General features: G+C 47.4%; 2 protein-coding genes across 3 annotated transcripts; one reads left to right on the top strand and one right to left on the bottom strand.

Moving 5' to 3' along the window:
- Positions 1-6213: 6213 nt before the first annotated feature.
- LOC120705175 lies at positions 6214-7044 on the bottom strand. Of its 2 annotated transcripts, none has more exons than XR_005687820.1 (2): positions 6635-7044; positions 6214-6462 (listed from the first exon to the last, which is right to left on the bottom strand). XR_005687820.1 is itself a non-coding variant. In XM_039989664.1 (2 exons), the coding sequence occupies exons 1-2, from the start codon at positions 6993-6995 to the stop codon at positions 6417-6419; spliced, it is 489 nt and encodes a 162-aa protein (XP_039845598.1). In that variant the 5' UTR covers positions 6996-7044; the 3' UTR covers positions 6214-6416. The 2 variants fall into 2 exon arrangements, 1 of the variants encoding a protein (XP_039845598.1); XM_039989664.1 differs by having other exon boundaries at positions 6214-6544.
- Positions 7045-12884: 5840 nt separating this feature from the next.
- Positions 12885-19903, top strand: LOC120703662 (shaggy-related protein kinase GSK4-like). The gene is made up of 12 exons (XM_039987809.1): positions 12885-13173; positions 14069-14158; positions 14254-14313; positions 14407-14679; positions 15199-15273; positions 15375-15431; positions 16284-16424; positions 16547-16597; positions 16702-16797; positions 17194-17277; positions 18508-18609; positions 19460-19903. Exons 1-12 carry the CDS (start codon positions 13081-13083, stop codon positions 19553-19555), a joined length of 1218 nt encoding a protein of 405 aa, XP_039843743.1. The 5' UTR covers positions 12885-13080; the 3' UTR covers positions 19556-19903.
- The last annotated feature ends 910 nt before the right edge of the window (positions 19904-20813 follow it).

Raw genomic sequence — 20813 nt, forward strand, 5'->3', positions numbered from 1 at the left:
CTCCCGGAGAACTTTGTTAGTGAACGCCGGAAGCGCGTCCTTGTGGTTCCAAAGGTAGAACCACCCTCGGCTCCACCCAGCGTTGTTCGTCATCATCTTGCTCGAGATGTAAAAGTTCCTCCGGGTCGGGCGGACGTGGAGCGTCAGGCCACCGGCGCGCGCGTACCGCCTCGGCTGGTTCCGCGCGTTCTCTACGAAGAGTTCACCGCGGAACAGATGGATCCAGAGGTCCCAGTGGGCCTCGATGCCGAGGTACCCCTCGCAGACGGCGACGAAGACCGCCGCCTGCGAGATGGAGTTGGGGCTGAAATTGTGCAGCTCCACCTCGTAGTAGTCGCATAAGGCCCGCATGAACCTGCTGACGGGAACGCCGAAGCCTCGCTTGTGGAGGCGCACGAAGCTCACGACATAGCCTTGCGGGGGCTTCGGCTCGGTCTCGTCCGGGTGCGGGGAAATCCACGCCGGCGCCCCCAAGTCTGGGTTCCGTGGCAGCAGCCGGTCGGCGACCAGCTGCTCCAGGACCGCCACGGTGGCGGAGGACTTCCCCCACGGCAAGGGCTCCTGGATGTCCGACATGTCTTCAATTCGAAGGGGAATGTGGGAGCGAAAGCTCTGGATGGCTAATGTGCTTTTTTCTCCCTTCTCTCTCTCTCTCTCTCTCTCTCTCTCTCTCTCTCTCTCTCTCTCTCTCTCTCTCCTTTCTCTTCTTCCTTCCGCTCTTGGCTGCGGGCTCAGGATGCAGGGGAGGCGGAGAAGCCGAAGCAGAATGAAGGCAAATGGCCAGGTGAACCCGGAACCTCCCCTTTCTCTTCATATTTATTCACCATGACGGGCGCATCCGCAGCCATGGCCCAAATCTACCGCATTGAATGCGGTAGATTTTGCTATCGCTGACGGATGGGCCCCACGACCGCGGAGTCTCCCACGCGCGCACGCGACAATAAATGCAGCACGGTAACCAGCGGGCGCGGCGCGACTGTTGCGCTATCCCATCCGTCAGCCGCCGCCCACGCCGCTTCGTCTGCCCGAGGCGGACGCCTGAAAAGGCGCGCCCACGTCGCCCGCTACCGGCGGAAGACCCGCACGCGTGTGGCTCGCGGCTCTGCGACGTTTTCAGATCACGACGGAATATTCCTTCATAGGGTCTCTTCACCCTCGAAGGAATCGCATTTCGAGGCCTTACTGATCAGGGGGTCGAAGCCTGGCCCTTCAGGGGGTTCGACAGGCGCCCCAGATCACCAGAGTCAGGGACTGCAGGGATGTGCCATACAAGCTACCCTCGAACGCGGAGTTCGAGACATCCTACGCAGTTTTCAAGGCCAGTCGAGGGTGCCTAGAAGGGGGATCCCATCGAGGGAGAGCATCGAGCCCTCGAACCCTACCGAATGGGTTCGAGCCCCGCCTAGCGAACCCTCGCGAGCGCTTTATAGGACGTGTCTATGGACCACGAGCCGACCCCTATCGAATGGGGCATGGACGTCTGCTTGAACAACCCGCTAATAGCTCACTGAAGCAGCCATAGCTCGCGGCCCGGGCATGGGTAGCATGGTGCGCTTCACCCCTCCTCCCTGCGGAAGGGCGACGAGGGTCGTAATCGAAGTCGAGGGTTCCCCTGAACGCCTTCACACGGGCCTGGGCTCGGGGGCTCCCCGCACACCACGGTTCGAACCACACCCTTGAATAAGTCGACAACTGTCCATTGTGAAGCTCCACGTGTTTAACCAAACCCTCCGCTGTTGACGTACGCTCTCCTGAAGGTTAAGCTAAGCGCCGGGCCACTGTACCAGCACTGAGAGTGCCGAGGCCGGCTGAAAGAGTGCCGATGCCGGCTGAAAAAAGATGCTGGGCAGCCGCCCCAGTAAAGCTACACAGGGGGGCAGCGTTTATAGCCCTTGGACGAGCACAAACTCTCCTCCAAGGCCTCAGGGGCTACACCCACGGGTGCACTGACGCGCCCCCGCGAAGGTGACTTCACACATATTCGAGGGTCATGACTCTATGTACACCCCTATACCCTCGGCGATCCTCCCCGCAGAGGAGGAAGGAAACTTTATTGCTCAATGCAAATAAAGATTACAAAGGGCCACCGGCGCGAAGCCATCGAAAGATACAAACACGTTGCCACCTACGTGGCAATTTTCCCTGTCTTGGGGAGGAGCGAGCGACGAAGAAAGGCACCGAGCCCCTAGCTGACGCAACAGCGAGGCTGCTAGGGATGCGAGGACCAGCCCCCAGACCACACGGGTCCAGCGGGATGCTTTCCTCGCAAGCCTTCTTCTAGCGTCTCCTCCACCGAAGACCATGCGGGGGGTCGAGCTGGCGGACAGCGCCCTCCGCACCGTCTCCCCGAGAGCAACCTTGTCGCCGGGGGGGACGATACGCAAAACAGCCGCCCAACCTGGCACTGACGCCATGGTCAGGCGTCTCCATCCCCCTTCAGACTAGGGGACATCGCGGAAGCAGGACCCCACGGGCCCAATGCTCTTCTGCTGATCCCACTGAACCTAAGGGATGGAGCGCACGCCCACTCCGGTCTTCCCCTACCGCTCGCAAGCATTCTTCTAGCGCCAAAAGCCTAAAAAAGCCAGGGCACCCCATCTGAGGGCCGGTCACAAAAAGGCAAAGGAAACATTACAAGATTTAGGCAATGCTGGAAGGAGTTGGGAGGTTGGAGAGGGAAGGGAACCCCACGGCCCCTATTTATAGTTGCGCCGGGCACAAAGCTTCAAGCTTGGCGAAGAGTGGAGGCTTGTATCACCCGTGACGACGCGGCGCTCCACGAGCAAAAGAGGTCCTCGGTCACCGCGCCGAGACACGACCGAACGAAATAAAGCAGAGCTGAGCCCCTGGATGCCAAGCGGTGCAGCGTCGGCTCTGGCCGGCTGCCCTCGAACGACGCGCCGCAAGGCGACCGGGAACGCCGAGGCCAAGGCCCTACGTGAGGGACAGCGTGCGGACACGTCTTGTCCTTTAAACAAACAAACAAATAGGCGCGTGCCTCGAAGTACTCCCCCCACGGGCGTACTATCCCGACCGGCGTGTTGTCACATCCGCCGGGCTGATACTTAGGCGCGTCTGGCGGGTGCGCGACATTGACTGATCACATCAAAAGGGAAATCCCCGAATTACCCTTTGGCCGAACCCACTGATTCAACCAAAGCCTCGGGGGCTACTGTCGGGTATCACAATTAGGGACACTCTAATCGGGGTACTAAGACCGCTTTTAAAAACACACACACCTGTTAAAGCAACTAGGCCCACGGCCTCCTTCCAATCTGGAAGAAAGGAAAGGATTCAATGAAGCCCAGCACGCGGCCCATTCACATCCCCCTCGAGCCCGCGGAACGATCTCCGCCTCGCTCGAGGGTCCCTCTCGGGCCCGCTAGACAATCTCCGCCTCGCTCGAGGGTAGCGGATCCACCCTCGAGCGGGTGACTCATCTCCGCCTCGCTCGAGGCCGTCTCTCGGCACAAGGGACAAACGGCCCCGCCGCCCAACCGCCCGCCGTACGAAGGCATTAAAGATCAGCCATTCCGCCACGGCACCATGGGCGGGCGGCGTCAGGCCGCCATTTCCACAGTGGATGTGACCGGGTTCCCATCCGCTGACTTCGGTCACCGTTCCGCCATCCAGAAGGCTGTAGCGGCACTATGGGACATGCAACGCGAGACAAGACGGGCCCAGCACGGCCCCCGTTCCTGTTCTGCCGACACCGATCATCCGGACTCCCCTCCCACTAGGGAAGGGGTCCGGTAACGTCACGTGTCCCCCGGACCTTCTAGTGCGTACGACCGCACTCCGACCAGGGGGTCCGGGGCCGTCCCGCGCCATTTCTGCCGCTGGGACACTACCGGACGACCGGCGTCATCTTCGCTGTACCAAGGACGAAATCCGGGACGACAGCGACGCACGCCGCCTTCCCACAGTATACTTCCTACAATGTCCGACCACTGTACCCCGCGATTCAGGGGAGGACGGCGACTTCCACGCCCGACTCATGTACGCCGCCCCTCCTTGTGACTATAAAAGGAGGAGGCGGGCTCCCCTTAGCGGGGGCTGAACACGAGTCTGCTTGGTCTCTCTGGCTTCTCTCTCTAAGAGGACGTTCAGGAACAACTAAGCATTCCTTTCAACCGACTCCACCCCTAGCTAAGACTTGGGAGCTTCTCTCCCTCTCTCGTCTTGCTGGTACCCCCTACTACAAGCACTCTGGGTGTAAAATAATACAGTGCCCTCGCACACCCCCTTTGCTGGACGTACGGCCCCGCGGCCGGAACCAGGATAAACCGTGCGTTACTGTGATTGCCTCTTGCATCATCATCTGGGACGAGGAAACACGCAGCATTTACTAGTTGGGATCCGGGCCCCCGGGTCGGGACACACCGACAATTAGCACTCAGCTGTCAAAAAACATTTATAACTAGATTTTATTTAATACTATAAAATAATAAAATTCTTTTTGATGTGATAGGAACTTCTAAAAAAAAGTTTGGAACCGAACAGGACCATAGCCTCAAACATGCATAACGGCGATCGAGGACATTATTATCCATAGATGTTAGGCACCTAGCTCTCTTTGTGACGTACTTAGATGAGGACAAGGCATGGGCTCATTAATCATGTGATATGGTACTATTTTTCATATTATATTATACACCCGTATGCCACGAATTCAAAAAAAAAAACATATGTAGAAACCTATCGAGGCACTTTATTATATACGGCATTTAAAAGAGGAGGGAGTAGTAGGCACTTTTTTTTAGGAAACACACTGCAGACTCAGACGTTTATATAGACACACATACACTTATTCCTATAAATACACGTAAGCAACATTACTCTGTAAGGAGCTAAAAAAGATTGAGTGGGTAGATCTTGAAATTGATAAAATAACCACAATATGTAGCCAACCACTGAAAGAGTAGCTGCTGTTAAATTCTGAAGAATGCAAGCATAGGGACCCTTACTATCTTCTAGCTGAACCCTGCTCAGTTCACGAGTAGTACTAATTCTTAGCCCATGTTTAACACCATCGTTTGATTCTCGCTCCCTGGATATACTTTTAAGTCAACTGCTGAAGCTATAGCTATGTTTTTGAATTAAGCACTACCAGAAGTGTCCACATCAACATTCGTCCCTGCTAGGCCAAATTTCAACGATGCTAGCTCGCCCCCTGGAAGTACTTGTTTTATGCAAAAAGTTTTTTAAAAAAACTCTAAGAGAATATATATATATATATATATATATATATATATATATATATATATATATATATATATATATATATATATATATATATATATATATATATATATATATATATATATATATATATATATACACACACCTGGCTGTACCCGTATCAAACACCCGGACCTTATGCGTAGATGCTAATAACGAACCAAGCTAGCTGTTGCATGATAACTCTCAACCAGCAAATCCCATTTATTTATTTAAAACTATCTCTATCCAACTAACCCCATTTGTCTGTGCTAGGCCAAGTTTCAACGGTGGATAAGCCCATAAGCTGGCTCGCTAGCTGTCACATGGCCGTATCTGGCGACGCTGATGATGATCGAGTACGTAGCAAATTAGCACAAGAAACTAAACTTATATAGGGTTAGAATGTATTTATTTTGATACCCCTATGTTTTTCGATAAATAAGTTTGGAAAAAGTGTAGATTATATAGGTGTAGGTTATCCCCCCTGGGTTTTTAAACAGTGTACTTTTAACCCTAAACTCTCTAAATTGTGTAGATTACCCCTGCTGGCCTTATTGGTTCAGTGCTGATTAATTTTGATTTTTGCTCCTCATAATATCCATGCTGGCTAGATAACTAAATAAACTTGTTGCCATTATCAACCAACTATGCATTCCCTCTCCCGATCATGATGGAATGAAGTGCTCAAATTGATTTCTTCCTGTTCCAACTAATCGTGGAACTGCACAAATCGTAGTTTTTGGAGGTGACAAGGGAGAAGATCAATCAAGGGTTATGCAAAATGTTGCAGCTGGGATTTAAACGGACAACGAGAGCTCATCTATAAGTTAATTCTTCTCACAATTTTTTCGCTCATCAATTGGAAATATACAAATGAGCATGTGCAGCAGAGCTAATTCTTCTCAGATTTGAGCATCTCTTTTGTGTTTGTGTAGGGTAGTAATCAGGGGCGGGCTCAGGATTTGGAATGTTGGTATTCAAAATTTCAAGTAGTGCAAAAAAAATTAACAGCCCGACATACATATTACTAGCGCATAATTGAGTACCGACAACACAAATTGTTCATAATTTGAAATTGTGCAACATATACGTACTAAATGATCAACGTATCAAAGTGGAATAGAGAATAAAATTCTAAAACAACAAATGGGTGACAAGGACGCTTACAAATTACAAGATAACTTTACGATCCTTCAATATTTGATGATGTCCTCATCCTTCGCTTGCAAGAAGAATTCTCTTTCAATGAATGTGGTCAAATAATTATTCAAAAATTTCTGCCCCATCTTGCTTCTTAGCTTGTTTTTTATAGTGTTCAAACCTACGAATAGCATTCAAGTTTTAGAAAAACTTCCTTACTACATGTGACTGCTAATATGAATAAATTCCAATCCAGTGCTCTACTGCTCACCTTGGTTGATTGGTTCACACTTGGCTTGCCTCGGTCGACTGGCATGCGCCGGTGCGCAGTGGCGCTGTGGCAAACTAGCGGTGCGCTGCTGTGCGGAGCGTGGTGCGCCCTTGCCTGGCTGCCCCAGGCCTGCCTGCCCCCTGCCCCTGGGCCCTCGGCCGCTGCCCGCTACGGTAGGCGGCAGCGTGGGGCGCGTGTAGCTCGGGCTCCCATGCCGGATCTGCGAGCTCTCAGAACTGCGTGGGTGGAGGCGTCCGCGCGGGCAAGTGGCACACCGGTAGTGGCCTTTGCCGCGCCCGGCTCTCGGCGTGGGTGAGGGGCACGCCGGCGGTGGCCTCCACCGCACCCGGTTCTCAGTCATGCCCGCCCAACCCTCGGGGCATACACAGGATGAGGGAAGAAGTAGAGGAAAGGTGGAGAGGGAGGTAGAAGATAACTTACAAGTGGGCCCGCATGGAAGTGAGAGGAGTTTAGATGGCCTGAGCTGGGCCGCTGCTTGCTTGTTGGGCCGGTGGGACAGAGGGAATTAGGCCTCTGAGATTTGTGGAGTGGAGCTCTTCCAAACAGAATGGACTACAAGTGTTGGAGTGGAGTGGCTGTTTTTGGAGTAGAGTGCTCCCAAACATGCCTTAAATATCCAAACTTGAACAGTATTCAGCAGGGGGAAAAAGCCAATGTCGGCCGCCTGCCACTACCAAGTCACTTGCTGCTCCGCCCATGGCCGCTCCACGTGTGGCTACCCGGTCCAACGAGCCGCCCGCACTTGTTGGATCCATCCCTAGTAGCCTAGACCATCAAGTGCAGGTACGCCTACAGAGCGGGTATGGTAGAGTTTTTTCAAACCCATCAAATTTTATCAAATAGAAACTTGTATCCATGCCCATGGGCACAAATCTGGACACCCGTATCGTCACCCTATGGGATTTTTGCCCACGGGCACGCGTGTAATTTGTACCTGTTGCCACACATAGCCGAGTCATCGCTCGCCTCCACCTGCGGGCTGTAGCACCGCGCCGCGTGAGAGCCCGAGCCCCGAGCAGCCATCCAGAGGCTGCTCACCTATAGCTGTGCCATCTAGTTGACTACTTGTTGTTTGAGAGAATAAAGAATAAGAGGATCTCCAAGAGCTTCTTCAAATTACACTAGTCATATCTTATTTAGCTAGCCATTAAGCTATCTAAAGGGTGGGAAATCCAAGGGCTTCTCCATCTGTCTTCTCCTCCACTCCATCCCTTCTCCCGCCGACTAGTGGGCCCCATCCATCTCCTTCTTTGCGAGCTTCCCTCCTCGCGCCGCCCCAAGCCCACCGCCGGCCACGTCCTCCCCCACACCGTCCCTGGCCGTCGCGCCCTCCCTGGCCGCCGCACGCGCCTTAGCCCCACCGCGCCCCCGGCCATGGCGCCCTCCCCGGCAGCCGCGCCCTCCTTGGCCCCGCTGTATCCTGCCCTCCCCAGCTTCACCGCGTCCTCCCCAACCGCCCCGACCCAGTTGCTTCCTCCCCTGTAGCCGGCGGAGGGGCAGCGACACCCTGCATGGCCGCCGGGGGCGAGGCGGCGCGGCGAGGGGGCGACGCGGAGGAGGGGGCGACGCGGAGGAGGGAACTTGGCGGCGGTGGCGGGGTGGGGGCAGCGTGATGGAGGGGCGGGAGGGAGCTCGGACGGTGGCGCTGCGGCAGTAGGGGCGGGAGCCGAGGGGCGGGGTGGGTGCTCGATACCGAGCCGCGTGGCGCGGCATTTTTGCCGAACGAAGCTGCCACTTTGCCTAGCTGGATAGCTAATGGGCACGTTTACAAAGCCTGTTGGATGTATTTTTTGGAGGCAGTTTTCTTTTTTTTAGCTAACTAAGTTAGGATAGGTGGACTGTTGGAGATGCTTAAGCCAGTTCGTTTGAAAGAAGGATTCTGGATCAAATGGTCTAGCACCGTGGATAAAGGTAAGATAGAATGTGCGCACGAGGAAGAGATAAAGCCAAAATTTCGATCCTGCACAGCGAAATGTGAACTGCCGCGTTTTCACGAGATCATTTGTCCCACCGGCCGCAGCATCCGTAGCATAAATGGGACACAGGATTATTACAAATGTTAATATTGGTGACGTAAATTGTACAAAAAGTAGTTTTATATGTCCCAAAGAATTTTTACATTTTGTAAAGAGTTTTGAAATTTTATGAAATGCCTTGCTAATTTTTCTAAAGATTAAATGAATTTTAAGTGAATTATTTATATTAGTTAAAATTTGAAGTACATGCGTCTCAAAAAAGACACAATTAGAAATTTATAGGAAAAAATCATATATAAGGAAATATGTTCCACTTTATATGATACCAAGAATATAAATGAAAGGTCCAAATCTTTGCTATGGATAATTCAAACTTGTATTTACAACTTTATGGAAAATAATAATAATGCCTAAAATTGGTCAAATTCCATGTAATACTTTTATAGATCAACAACCATGTCAAAAAAGTCTTATCACATTTAACTAAAATTAGAGTATACATGTTTCACAAAATAATATCGGATGGTGACCAGATGAAGTAGGTTTTATTGTTTCCTGAAGAACATATAATATATATATATATATATATATATATATATATATATATATATATATATATATATATATACACACACACGGATCTAACAAAAATTATGTACGTGGAGTATGTGTTCATACTAGAATATCTATGATGATATATATGTTAAGTATGTAACCATACATAGAGTATATGGACATACTTATTTTTATATATTAATACTAAGGTATAACCATTGTACATTTTAAAAATAGGGATGCTTTTGAAAACTTTCATATAAAGTATTTTAGAATAAGTATATGAACATATTCAAAATGATAAATGAGTATGAGGACATACACACAATAGTATACTGATGATGAGAGTAGCTACGTACGATTACATTACAGAAAAAACTCTACACACACGATGGTGGAGTGAGCAGAGCAGCTGCATCGTGAATCCAAATACACCCAGGCTGGCAGGCTGAGCCAGACATTGTCTCTTTTTTTGAAAAGATACCAGACATTGTTTCCCGGTCCGTGCTTCGGCTTCTTCTGCGGTGGAAAACGCTAGGGGATCACACGGCTCAGGACAGGACAGCACCATAGTTTTCAGAGTTGCTAGCTTTCTCCCAGCTTGATATTCTTGGCAAGTCCGTTGGATCCACCCGTCGGGTAGTGATAGGTTCTTCTTTTTTTGTTAAGAGCACGTGGCTCTTGGACATGTATATGATTGATGCCTGACTTCTCCAGGAACAAATCTCCTCGCTCGATCTTCTTCAACTGAAACAAGCAATGGCGCCTTCAGCAAAGAATCTCTCTGCCGTCCTCCTACTCGTCGTCCTCCTACTCGTCATCAGTGGCGGTACGCACACGCACTCACATGCCTCAACCACACCTGAGACTGTTGCACAAATGTTCATGGCCTCTTTATTTGTTTTGTTTTTTGAAATTTAACCTTTATTTGTTGCATAAATGTTTTCATGGCTGGATCGGGTCCATGCAGAGTCGGTGTCCGTTGCCTGCAAGGATCACCTCAGTGGCAACTATAAAGGGCCGTGCTGGGGATTGATTAGTGAGGACGGCTGCACGCGTACATGCATAGGCGAAAGCAGTGAAAACTTTGGCGGCTACTGTGAACTTTGGCAATGCTGGTGCTGCTGTCTGTCAGACGAAGGCACAAGCAGATGCCAAATCTCTGAGAATGCTGCTGCTGCTGCAAGCGCTCCGACCCAGCAATGATCCCCGCCCGGACAAGGATCCAATCCATCACGGTAGCTTAGGGCGCGTTTAGTTCCCAAAAATTTTCACCTCGAAATTTGTGACTTTCTCTTTGAACACATGTATGGAGCACTAAATGTAATTAAATAATAAAACTAATTACACAGTTTGGATGTACACGACGAGACGAATCTTTTGAGCCTAATTAGTGCATGATTAGTCATAAGTGCTACAGTAACCCACGTGTGATAATGATGCGGTCAAATGCCTCAAAAGATTCGTCTCGCGGTTTCCAAGTGAGTTCTGAAATTATTTTTTTAATTAGTGTCCGAAAAGCCATCCCGACATCTGATCAAACCGTTGACGTGACACCCAAATTTTTTTTGTTTGGAAACTAAACGGCCCCTTACTTGTGTCGTGGCGTGAAAACTGTCAGCGTGCCTGTTCGGCTTGTATGCAGGGAATTTTATTAGTGATAGGCAGGCAAGAATAAAACACTTATCTGAACCTGTCGTACCACGAATATTCAGTCTTATTTCCGTGTCCAATTTGTCTCTTCCTATTCTCCTGGATCGTTATTCTTGTAACACCGATTCGTTTTCATAGATGTACGTAGCACTCAACATCTACTTTGTTCTTTTCACAACTCTGCGATCTACCAACTCTGTTCACAACAGCGACTCAAAGTCTGAAACCCAATCTCTAGGATTCCACCTAGACAAGCCACAGTTAAGTCGTCATCCATTGGTATTGCGTAGGCGGTACCGAGTGACTCCCTGCACATCCTCCCCTGCCCACTATCTCCAGCCGCCTCCTTCCCGCACCACCACATCGGTTCTTCCTCCTCCCACAGCTGTCTCCCTATCTCCTTTCGCCGTCACCGCCTCTAGAGCCGTTACCGCGGCTCCAACCAATCCATCGCCTACAAAAGAAAAATAACGGGAGAAGGTCGGCCGGCGGTGCAACCGGACATGTGGCAAGGAGGCAAGGCGGCTGGGATACCACCAACCGCGGGCATGCAGTTGACTTTGTTCTTTTCACAACTCTCCTGACTTTGTTCTTTTCACAACTCTGCGGTCTACCAACTCTGTTCACAACAGCGACTCAAAGTCTGAAACCCATCTCTAGGATTCCACCTAGACAAGCCACGGTCAAGTCGTCATCCATTGGTATCGCGTAGGCGGTACCGAGTGACTCCCTGCACACCCCTCCATTTGTGGTTAAAAATGGAAAACAATTAAGGTTTTGGGAAGACGGGTGGACAAGGCAAAAACCACTAATGGAGTAGTTCCATGACTTGTATAGCACTAGAAGAAAAAACCAAAATGTGGCTTCTGCTAGCCAGGCAAAATGATCGTAATAATACTAATATAAAAATGGTACTATGTCAACTTATGTTTAATTCTACAATTTGTGCTGGTAGCCATGCAAAATGATCTATTTTAAAAGGGTAAGTTGAGTACTTGAGCCAAGTATATTAATTATATCTCTGACTCAAAAAATCCAGAAATATAATTAATATATTTCTGGCTTTGGAAGTGGCAAAAAAATATAAAAGATCCATCAAAGTGCTAATGCATCCTGGGCGGGGAGGGAGGGGGCTCCTATCTATCTCGTGGAAGATAGATAAGCCATTCATCTTTAAGATCCACTTTGGCCCAATTATCTACTACAAACATGTTCAACATTTTAACAGAATGAACTCAGCATTTTTTTAAAAAGGTTCAACATTTGACTTTCAAAATGTTGCAGCTATAAAAATAAAATATTGAAATTAAAAACATAAAATGTTGAAAATATTAAAATAAAAATGTTGAACGGGTCTGCGGCGGCGCCGGCGGAGCACGGAATGGGGCAGCGCGCAGGGCTCCGGCGGCCCAGCCAGCGGCGGAGCGCTCACGCGGATCAGGGAGCGCCAGGCTGGGATGTAGGGGCAGCCGAGCAGCAGCTGGTCAACGTGCGTGGGCCGGGGCAGCGCAGCCTGCGGGCGGCGTTGCGGAGCAACACGTCCATCGGGAGTTGGCGAGGCAGCACGCCGGGGGGGGGGGGTGAGGGGCGCACGTGAGGTTGGCGGCGGTGGCGGCTGGCGGGGCGGCTGAGGAGGAGCAGGGGTGAGCGAGATCCGACGAATACAGTTGTTTGCACGAATTTCAAATATTAGAAAATGAAGAAGAAAAAATCTTGCGGAAGATATATAGGATTGACAGGAGGAACGGTATTATCATCTATGTGCTGGTCTCATTTCCTAGCCCATATTCATCACATAGTTTCGCCATGGGCTACACAGGCGCCGACAAAAAAAAAACACTCTGGGCCACATGCGTTCCAGGTCAGGGATAGTGGGCTGGCGGCCCAGAACTCCCAAATTCGCTGGCAACGCCGCGCTCGGGCATCGCGAAACCGAGGCAAAGCAGAGAGCTCCCATGCTCCGCGTGCTCTGCTTTGCCCAACGGGCGGAAGGAAGAAGACCGGAAAGGAATAAAAAAGGCGAAGCGGCGTGGTGGTGGTGGGCAGTGGGCAGTGGGCAGTGGGCAGACAGGGACAGTGCCCACACCACCCCATGGCCGCCCCCTCCTCGCGGCCACGCTAGCAGTGGCACCACCCCCGAAGCAGCAGCTCTCCGTCCCCGCCCCCATCCCGAGGAGAGAGAGAGAGAGAGAGAGAGAGGGAGAGAGAGGCCAGCCAGCCGCAGAGCGACGAGCGCCCCACATGGCCACCACCGCGCCCGGCGGTGGGCCCCCCGCCGCCGCCGACGCCGACGCCATAGAGGTCGACCCGCCGCGCGTCTCCGCCGACGAGAAGGTGAGCTGCGCTGCGCTGCGCGCGTCCCCGCCAGCCTCCCTCCACGCTCGCCTCGGGAGGGGGCATGGATGGACGGGACCCCTCCGCTGTCTAGCGGGCTAGCCGGCTAGGGTTGCTTTGCTTCCCCTTCCTCCTTCCTGGATCTTCCTGTGCGGCGCGGATCTGTTAGCCGCGGCGTTTCCCGGTCTCGGGAGGCGGGTCCTGGCTAGGCTCCGGCCTCCTCGCGCGATCTGTGCTGCCCGCTTCTCAGGATTGGGGCTGCTCGCTTGCTGCTTCATTCCGCCAGTGCCGCGTGCCTTGCGCCGCCCCCACCCCCCACCCCGCCGCTCTTGTGTTGATTTGGAGCCTGACGGGCGTGTTTCGTTGGAGACCGTTGGAGCTCTGGTAGATATAGCTTTGCTTCCCGGGGAGGGAACCTGCTGCTGTTCCATGCTCTCCCGCAGCTTTGCGTGCTGGCCGTGCAAGCGTTTCCACCCTGGCGGCGCTTTAAACGGTGGCTAAAGCCGCGCGTAATGTGTTCCGGAAGTTGTCTTGTACTAGGTACTACCTCAGTTACCGGTTTTGATGTTTGACTTTAGTTGGGGTTCGTGTGAAGTGGCAGCTGTCCTAGCTGTTACACCTCCGTGGTTTCCGTTGGATTGAGTTTGTGGCTTAGCTGTTTGGATATGGTCTCCATGAATAGGAAATACTCGGTAGTGTTATGGTTTGCTCAATTAGGGCAATGCTAGCGTGATGTGCTGGTTTCTTCTAATGTTGCTGCCGCTAACCAGGTGAAGCAACCAAATGCTGATGCCGAATTAACTCAACAAGTATATCAAAGTTATTTTTTTCTCCTCACTGATTTGACGCTTCATATTTTGCGTATGGCTTGCATTTTGTTTGTGTTACACGACAGCACGTCGCCACTGTTATGGGGGGAAATGATGCAGTTACAGGACATATAATCTCGACCACAATTGGGGGAAAAAACGGTGAGCCAAAAAGGGTAGGTTTTGGAGGAAGAAATTCACTTGGTCGTGCTGAGTTTCATGATGAGGGTGATACCAATTCTGACTTACCTTGTCATTTTGTGTTTTGTAGACCATTAGCTATATGGCTGAGCGAGTTGTTGGAACTGGATCATTTGGGGTTGTCTTCCAGGTCAGGGATAGCTTGCTCGCCATATTATTTTGAACGATTTGGCATTTGTTTCTCACATTGACTCATTTGTTGATGGTGTCTGCATTGGCGCAGGCAAAATGCATTGAGACTGGTGAAACTGTTGCCATTAAGAAGGTTTTACAGGACAAAAGATACAAGAATAGGGAGTTGCAGATAATGCGATCGATTGACCATTGCAACGTCATTTCCTTGAAGCACTGTTTCTTCTCTACCACAAGTAGAGATGAACTTTTCCTTAACTTAGTCATGGAGTTTGTTCCAGAGTCACTTTATCGTGTTCTGAAACACTACAAAGACATGAAGCAGAGGATGCCCCTCATATATGTTAAACTGTACATGTACCAGGTGGGCCGTGGTAGAATTGCATGCTACCTTGATATGCATGTGCTAGAAGGGCTGCGGCTTCCCTGTCTCCTTCCCCGTGTGCCCGTCTGTGTCTCCGACTCTAAATCGACGGTATCTTGCTGCTCGCCGCGAAACCAGGCCCACCATAAACTCCCATCACTTAATTGAAATCGAGTCTGCCACAATCGCCAAACTCTAGATTAATTACTGCACCCAAAACCAGTTGATCACCACCGAAATTGGCCTTCCTGCAAGATGCAGGCCCAATCGATCTGCTCAAATTATTCACGCTAAAGTGCTTGATTGATTGATTTGCTACCTCTATTTTTTTATTACTACTAGTATTGTTTCTGGTATTAGATGGAAAGCGGAAAAGATTAAAGGGATCCAGATTTTGGAGCAAGTAAGCTGTCGTTTGGGGAGGCGGAGATACGGATGGGCACACGGCATGGGACACAGGGAAGACGTGCTAGAAGTGGTTTTTTAACATTTGACGTTTATTTTTGATATATTGTGCAGATATTCCGGGGTTTAGCTTATATTCATACTGTACCTGGAGTTTGTCACCGAGATATTAAGCCTCAGAACATTTTGGTATGCTAGTTTTTATCCTAGATGTGTCTGTTCCTGACTTCCTGTTGGTGATGTTTGAATGGAAAAAAATCTAAGCTTCGCTTATTCTTATCATTTGATAGGTGGATCCTCTTTCCCACCAAGTCAAGGTTTGTGACTTTGGGAGTGCTAAAATCTTGGTATGTACATGCTCTATTGATAAGAGCCAGGAATATTATTTTCATTTCATCTCAGATTTTGTATAAAATTGAATGTAATTGAACATCATAAATTACTAAGGCACAAAAGTAGGAAATTTACTATTTTTTGTGCTGTGCTGTGAGTTGATATGTATACCTAATATATACATTTGCTAATTTGTATGCCATCAAATGATTGACGGGAGTGCTAAAATCTTGGTACTTACATGTTCTATTGATGAATGTGCCATGAGTTGATGGTACAAGGTCTTAGTATGTGCATTTGCTAATTCGTATGCCATCAAATGATTATGGGACTCTAGCATGGATGGCATGCTAATTCCAGTGGAAACATTGTGCTTCTTTACGTAATGTATTTTTTGCCACATAAGGGATGCCGCTAATAAGCAGTATTGATTTATAGACTCAGGCTTTGTGGGACTGGGTTATAAACATTAAGGATGCGTGCATCGAATTTGGAATTTTGGATTTATTTTATTAGAAAAACTTTCAATTGTGGCACCTGGAACCTGACCTTTGATCCAAACTAATATGAATTTTGTTTTTTACTCAACAATATTATGATATCATGCTAACTAAATATTAAACTTTACAGAACAATGTGCTGAGGTGTCTGAATAGGAAGTAGTACTATGTGGTGTTAGCTGGTTTCTTTGTGCAAAGCTTACTATGAGAACCTTTTTTTATCCTTCCATTCATAAAGTCTGTTCCAGATAAAATTCCAAATCCAATTTTGATTACCATCCAAATCCAAACATTTTGTAAACCAGCACTTGTGACTTTTTCACTGAGACCTTCGAATCTTATCTTTGAAAAACACCAACTCATCAGGTTAAAGGTGAAGCAAATATATCATATATATGCTCACGTTACTATCGTGCTCCTGAGCTCATATTTGGTGCAACTGAATACACAACATCTATTGATATATGGTCCGCTGGATGTGTTCTTGCTGAGCTTCTTCTTGGTCAAGTAAGTGCTTTAGTGACCCTCCTCTATTGGCTTACATTTCTTTACATCTTTTAAGCCTTTGCAATTTGATTTCAGCAGTGAAGTTACACTGAATGACTCTTTTTCTTTTTGCAATGTATTAGCCTTTGTTTCCTGGTGAAAGTGCTGTGGACCAGCTTGTTGAGATTATCAAGGTAATTGATGGGTTTGCATTCATTCTATAATTAATTATTTGAGGAAATTATTTGCTATATACTTAGGTAATTTTCAGAATTGAACAAAGATGAACTCCATGTAGGTTTTGGGTACTCCAACACGGGAGGAAATCCGGTGTATGAATCCCAATTACACAGAATTCAAGTTTCCTCAGATAAAAGCGTGTCCATGGCACAAGGTATGTGCACATTTATACTTCATGGAAACTCCTAAATAAAATCTATTGATATGTTCACTCTGGTGGAGTTCACGCAATATCAGTGGGTTTCTCACTTGAGTTCTTCCCTTAAACTAGACCTACATGTGAATTTCCAGCAGAGTAGCTATTGTTCAATTTCGATAAATTTCCTTTGACCATATAGGATCACACTGCCCCTCATTAAAATCGAACTTCAGATCCATTCATTTTTCTACTTTGGATATCTCAATAAGTTGCAACCCATGGAAAATACCAATGTATATATTATTGTCATGTGTAAAACATGATCTAGCGATAGAATTTTCTATTGTCATATGATCTCCCTTATTCTTTGATGTTGCCAATGGAGTTCTTATCACAATGGTTATGCTGCAGATCTTCCACAAGCGAATGCCTCCAGAAGCAATAGATCTTGTTTCCCGCCTTCTCCAGTATTCACCAAATCTGCGGTGTAGCGCTGTAAGTGTTTTCATCTCTGGTTGTCTCATTAATGGTCTGTTGACTAGGTTGAATTGTTATGAGTATTCCCGTGGTTAAGCTTTCTAGTAAAGCCTGATAGTTGTTGGTGATCATCTTGCTTAATATTTGATACATTGGAATAAAGGGTCCCATTCCGATCATTTGTGTGACTCAGGTCTAGTATTCTAAATACTGGCAGACAGCAGATTTTGAAACTCCAATTTGATTTGGAGGACTTGCGTGCTGATTCAAACGAATGCAAGAACTTGTGCCCTTTCGAGGTTGAGGAAATATCAAAATTGATAGAATAAAAGGAGGGACAAACACATTTTTCGAATCCACTGGGAGATCAAATGCTTACTAACTTTTTAAGGATGATGCAGGATTTGCCTGGAATCTGCATATGCATCTTGTTAATAAATTCAACATCTTAATAATTATTGTATTTTCCTGTGATCTTTTGATGAAGGGAACAACAGTAGGGGGCTAAACATTCCCATGAATGACTACATGTTCCACAATAGGCCACGTGGCCAGGGATACATGCCATTGGGTCGTTGTATCTTGAACATAGGACATTATTCGGTGGCATATATAGTTGTACTAATATCAGTCCTGATTTTTGGTATTGGCATTGTGGTCAAAAGTTTTCAAATGGTATTGGCATTGTGGTCAAAAGTTTTCAAAATAAGAAACTACCTGTTGTAATTTGGTGTTTTTTCAAATATTCCAAATACAGAATTGATTGTCTCAATCATGCATAATTGGACACAGATTTAATCTTATGTTTCTCATACACATTCTTGACACGATGACAGTACTTAAAAAAAGAAATTCTAAATATAGAGTGCTTTGCAATGGATTTCAAATAAAGTGTACCATATAGGCGCTAAAAACATTACACCTAAGCGCTAAAAATATAGAATTGATTGTCTCAATTTATGCATAATTTGTTGCCTGTGCTTGGTAGCAGAAAGCCAGAAACTAAAATTTGCACCAAATCAACATAGTAGTGTGACGATAACAAATACGCCATCCACAAATTGTTATAAGTGCGCTAACGTAGCACCTGTGACCTACCATTCTGCCAACCTAGTCATGTTGCCTTCACGTATCATGGTAAATGTGTAAAGTTTAGGTATAATACATATGTGGTGAATATAAATGTACAGTAATGGAATCTTTCTCCCCTCTTCACCGAGTTCATTGCTTGTTGAATTACTGTTCCAGCTTGAGGTGTGTGCTCATTCATTCTTTGACGAGTTACGAGAACCACATGCAAGGCTCCCAAATGGACGCCCATTCCCTCCACTGTTCAACTTTAAGCAGGAAGTAAGTGATTTCAGGGCAATCTTATTTTTCATTCTATTCCTAAATATAAGCCTTTTCTGAGATCTTGACTATATATGAAAGTGTCAATTGGCCACAGGAAATCGGCATTAGTAGATTCATTTTATATTCTTTCATTGTATATATTTTGGTGGCATTTCACTGACACCTGATAGGCATTAGTGGCTAAATCACATGCACTAAACATGAGTCCTTGACAAGTCAGCGGCAGTGTTTTAAAGGCGTCGCCTAGGCTCAGGCGGACCCAGCTTGTCTTGGGCAACAACCACGCCTTGGGCAGCAGAGTTTTAAAACCTGCTGACGTTTTGCTATGTTCTATATTGTGTGCCATGTATAGCATGTCTTAAGGAACACAATACCACCACACTTGTGCTGTTCTTCAGGCAGTAGTGGCGGCTGGTGGAATCATCAGGGTTTCACCTAGTATGAATATTCCTGGGATCTGAATTGTAAAAATTTGGGTAAATGGTAGGGTGGGTGATAGTGAGGCCGCGAGGTTGATGGGAGATGGGTAGTGGAAAGGACCTTTAGATTTTAGGGTGTTGGTTTGTGGAATGTGGTAGTTGTTGGAAGGTAGAGGAGGTGGTGACTGGTGAGGTGAGGGAGCTGTGAACAGTAATGCACATGCACTGAAAGAAGTGAAGGTATGGGGGTGCCATTATGGTGGGGGTTGAGTGGTGACCTGTGTTTTTTTTTTGATAAAGAGTGGTGACTGTTGAAGGCCTCAGAGGCAGCAAGTCTTGCATCCGTATTGTCTGCACTAATTATTATTGCAGAGATACTTTCCTTTAACCTTCAGCTGTAAAATCATTTTTCTTTTGTTCCTTTGCAGCTAGCGAACGCACCACCGGAGCTTATCAGCAAGCTGTTACCAGAGCATGCTCGAAGGCAATCAGGATTTAATTCTTTATTTGGGACTGGACCATAGGAAGGATGTACGGAAACATCGCAGCTGGTACTGCCAAAGGGCAATCTGCATTTCCCGCACTTGATCTGACCATCTTGTTGAAAAGTTGAGCCAGCCTTAGAGAAAAAAAAACTAATATTGAAACCCGAGGTGTCTATTGTGCCCATGTTCTGCCAGGAACGGCACGTATTGCTGGAGGGGATGGTTGGTGTATTGTTTAGCATGGAGGGTAACTTATTTAGCTTATGCTTTTTCACGTTTCATGTCTGTAGCGCACATGTACCTATTTACCCTGTACTATTCGCAACTGATGTAACCATGTAAATCTGTCTTACCCCGCTCTTGTTATGATGATGGTCAATTCGCATCTGGTTCTGGCTCAACCACGATCTGACCACAATGTTTGCAGGTAAACAAACCATTGGCTAGGTCATCCATTGCGCAGACTAACTTGGCTAGCAGCTTTTTTCGCATGTGATTTGGAGGAATTACATAGCGGTGGTAATAAGCTATGGCTCTAGTGGTCTGCGCCAACATGAGTCTTAAATATTTTAGCTTAAAATTGTATATCAGAGCCCGACCCTTTTAGGGTCCGGTCTTTAAATTTTCTAGGTCAAAATCTGGAGCCCTTTACCATCTCTAGAATTACACCACCGCCCCACTAATCAAGCTTAACAGAACTTAGATACTATATAAGAAAAGGACAAATTAGTGCCTTCCTACCTTAATAGCCTCTAGGACCTTGCTGAACTCAAATTTGTCCTCGTCCTTAACAGTGGTTAGGCACAGAGCTGGTGTGGTCTTCTTGTAAACAATCTACAACCAATTAGTTATTAGCTCGTAACCTTTACCGGCCTTTAACATTTGATAATGCAGTATTGAACCTCTATTTTCCTACGAAGGGCTGGAAGCCACACACAACCAGCTCCAAGGGGACAAAGATTTGAAGAAGAATATAAAAAAATAGCATCCTAAGAAAATTCACTGGCCCATTTCACAATGTATTCTTATGTCAAAGACTCGAAGGCAATGAGAGAGTTGAAACGGGATTTGTTTTCTTTTTCCACAAAAGCAATGCTCAAGTATTGTCAGTGATAGCCATATTCCCAAATGCATCTCAGTGTTCCTATTGGCCACACTTACTTAATTGTCATTTTCAACACACTACATGTTTTAACAATAGATAATTCTTTTGAAAATTTAATAAATATTTCTTTTGGATACATGGTACACAAAATCAATTGCCACTGCTAATTAATTATAATTGGGATAGGAATGT

This window comes from Panicum virgatum, chromosome 4K (genome assembly GCF_016808335.1).
Source record: "Panicum virgatum strain AP13 chromosome 4K, P.virgatum_v5, whole genome shotgun sequence".
Classification (NCBI taxonomy): domain Eukaryota; kingdom Viridiplantae; phylum Streptophyta; class Magnoliopsida; order Poales; family Poaceae; genus Panicum; species Panicum virgatum.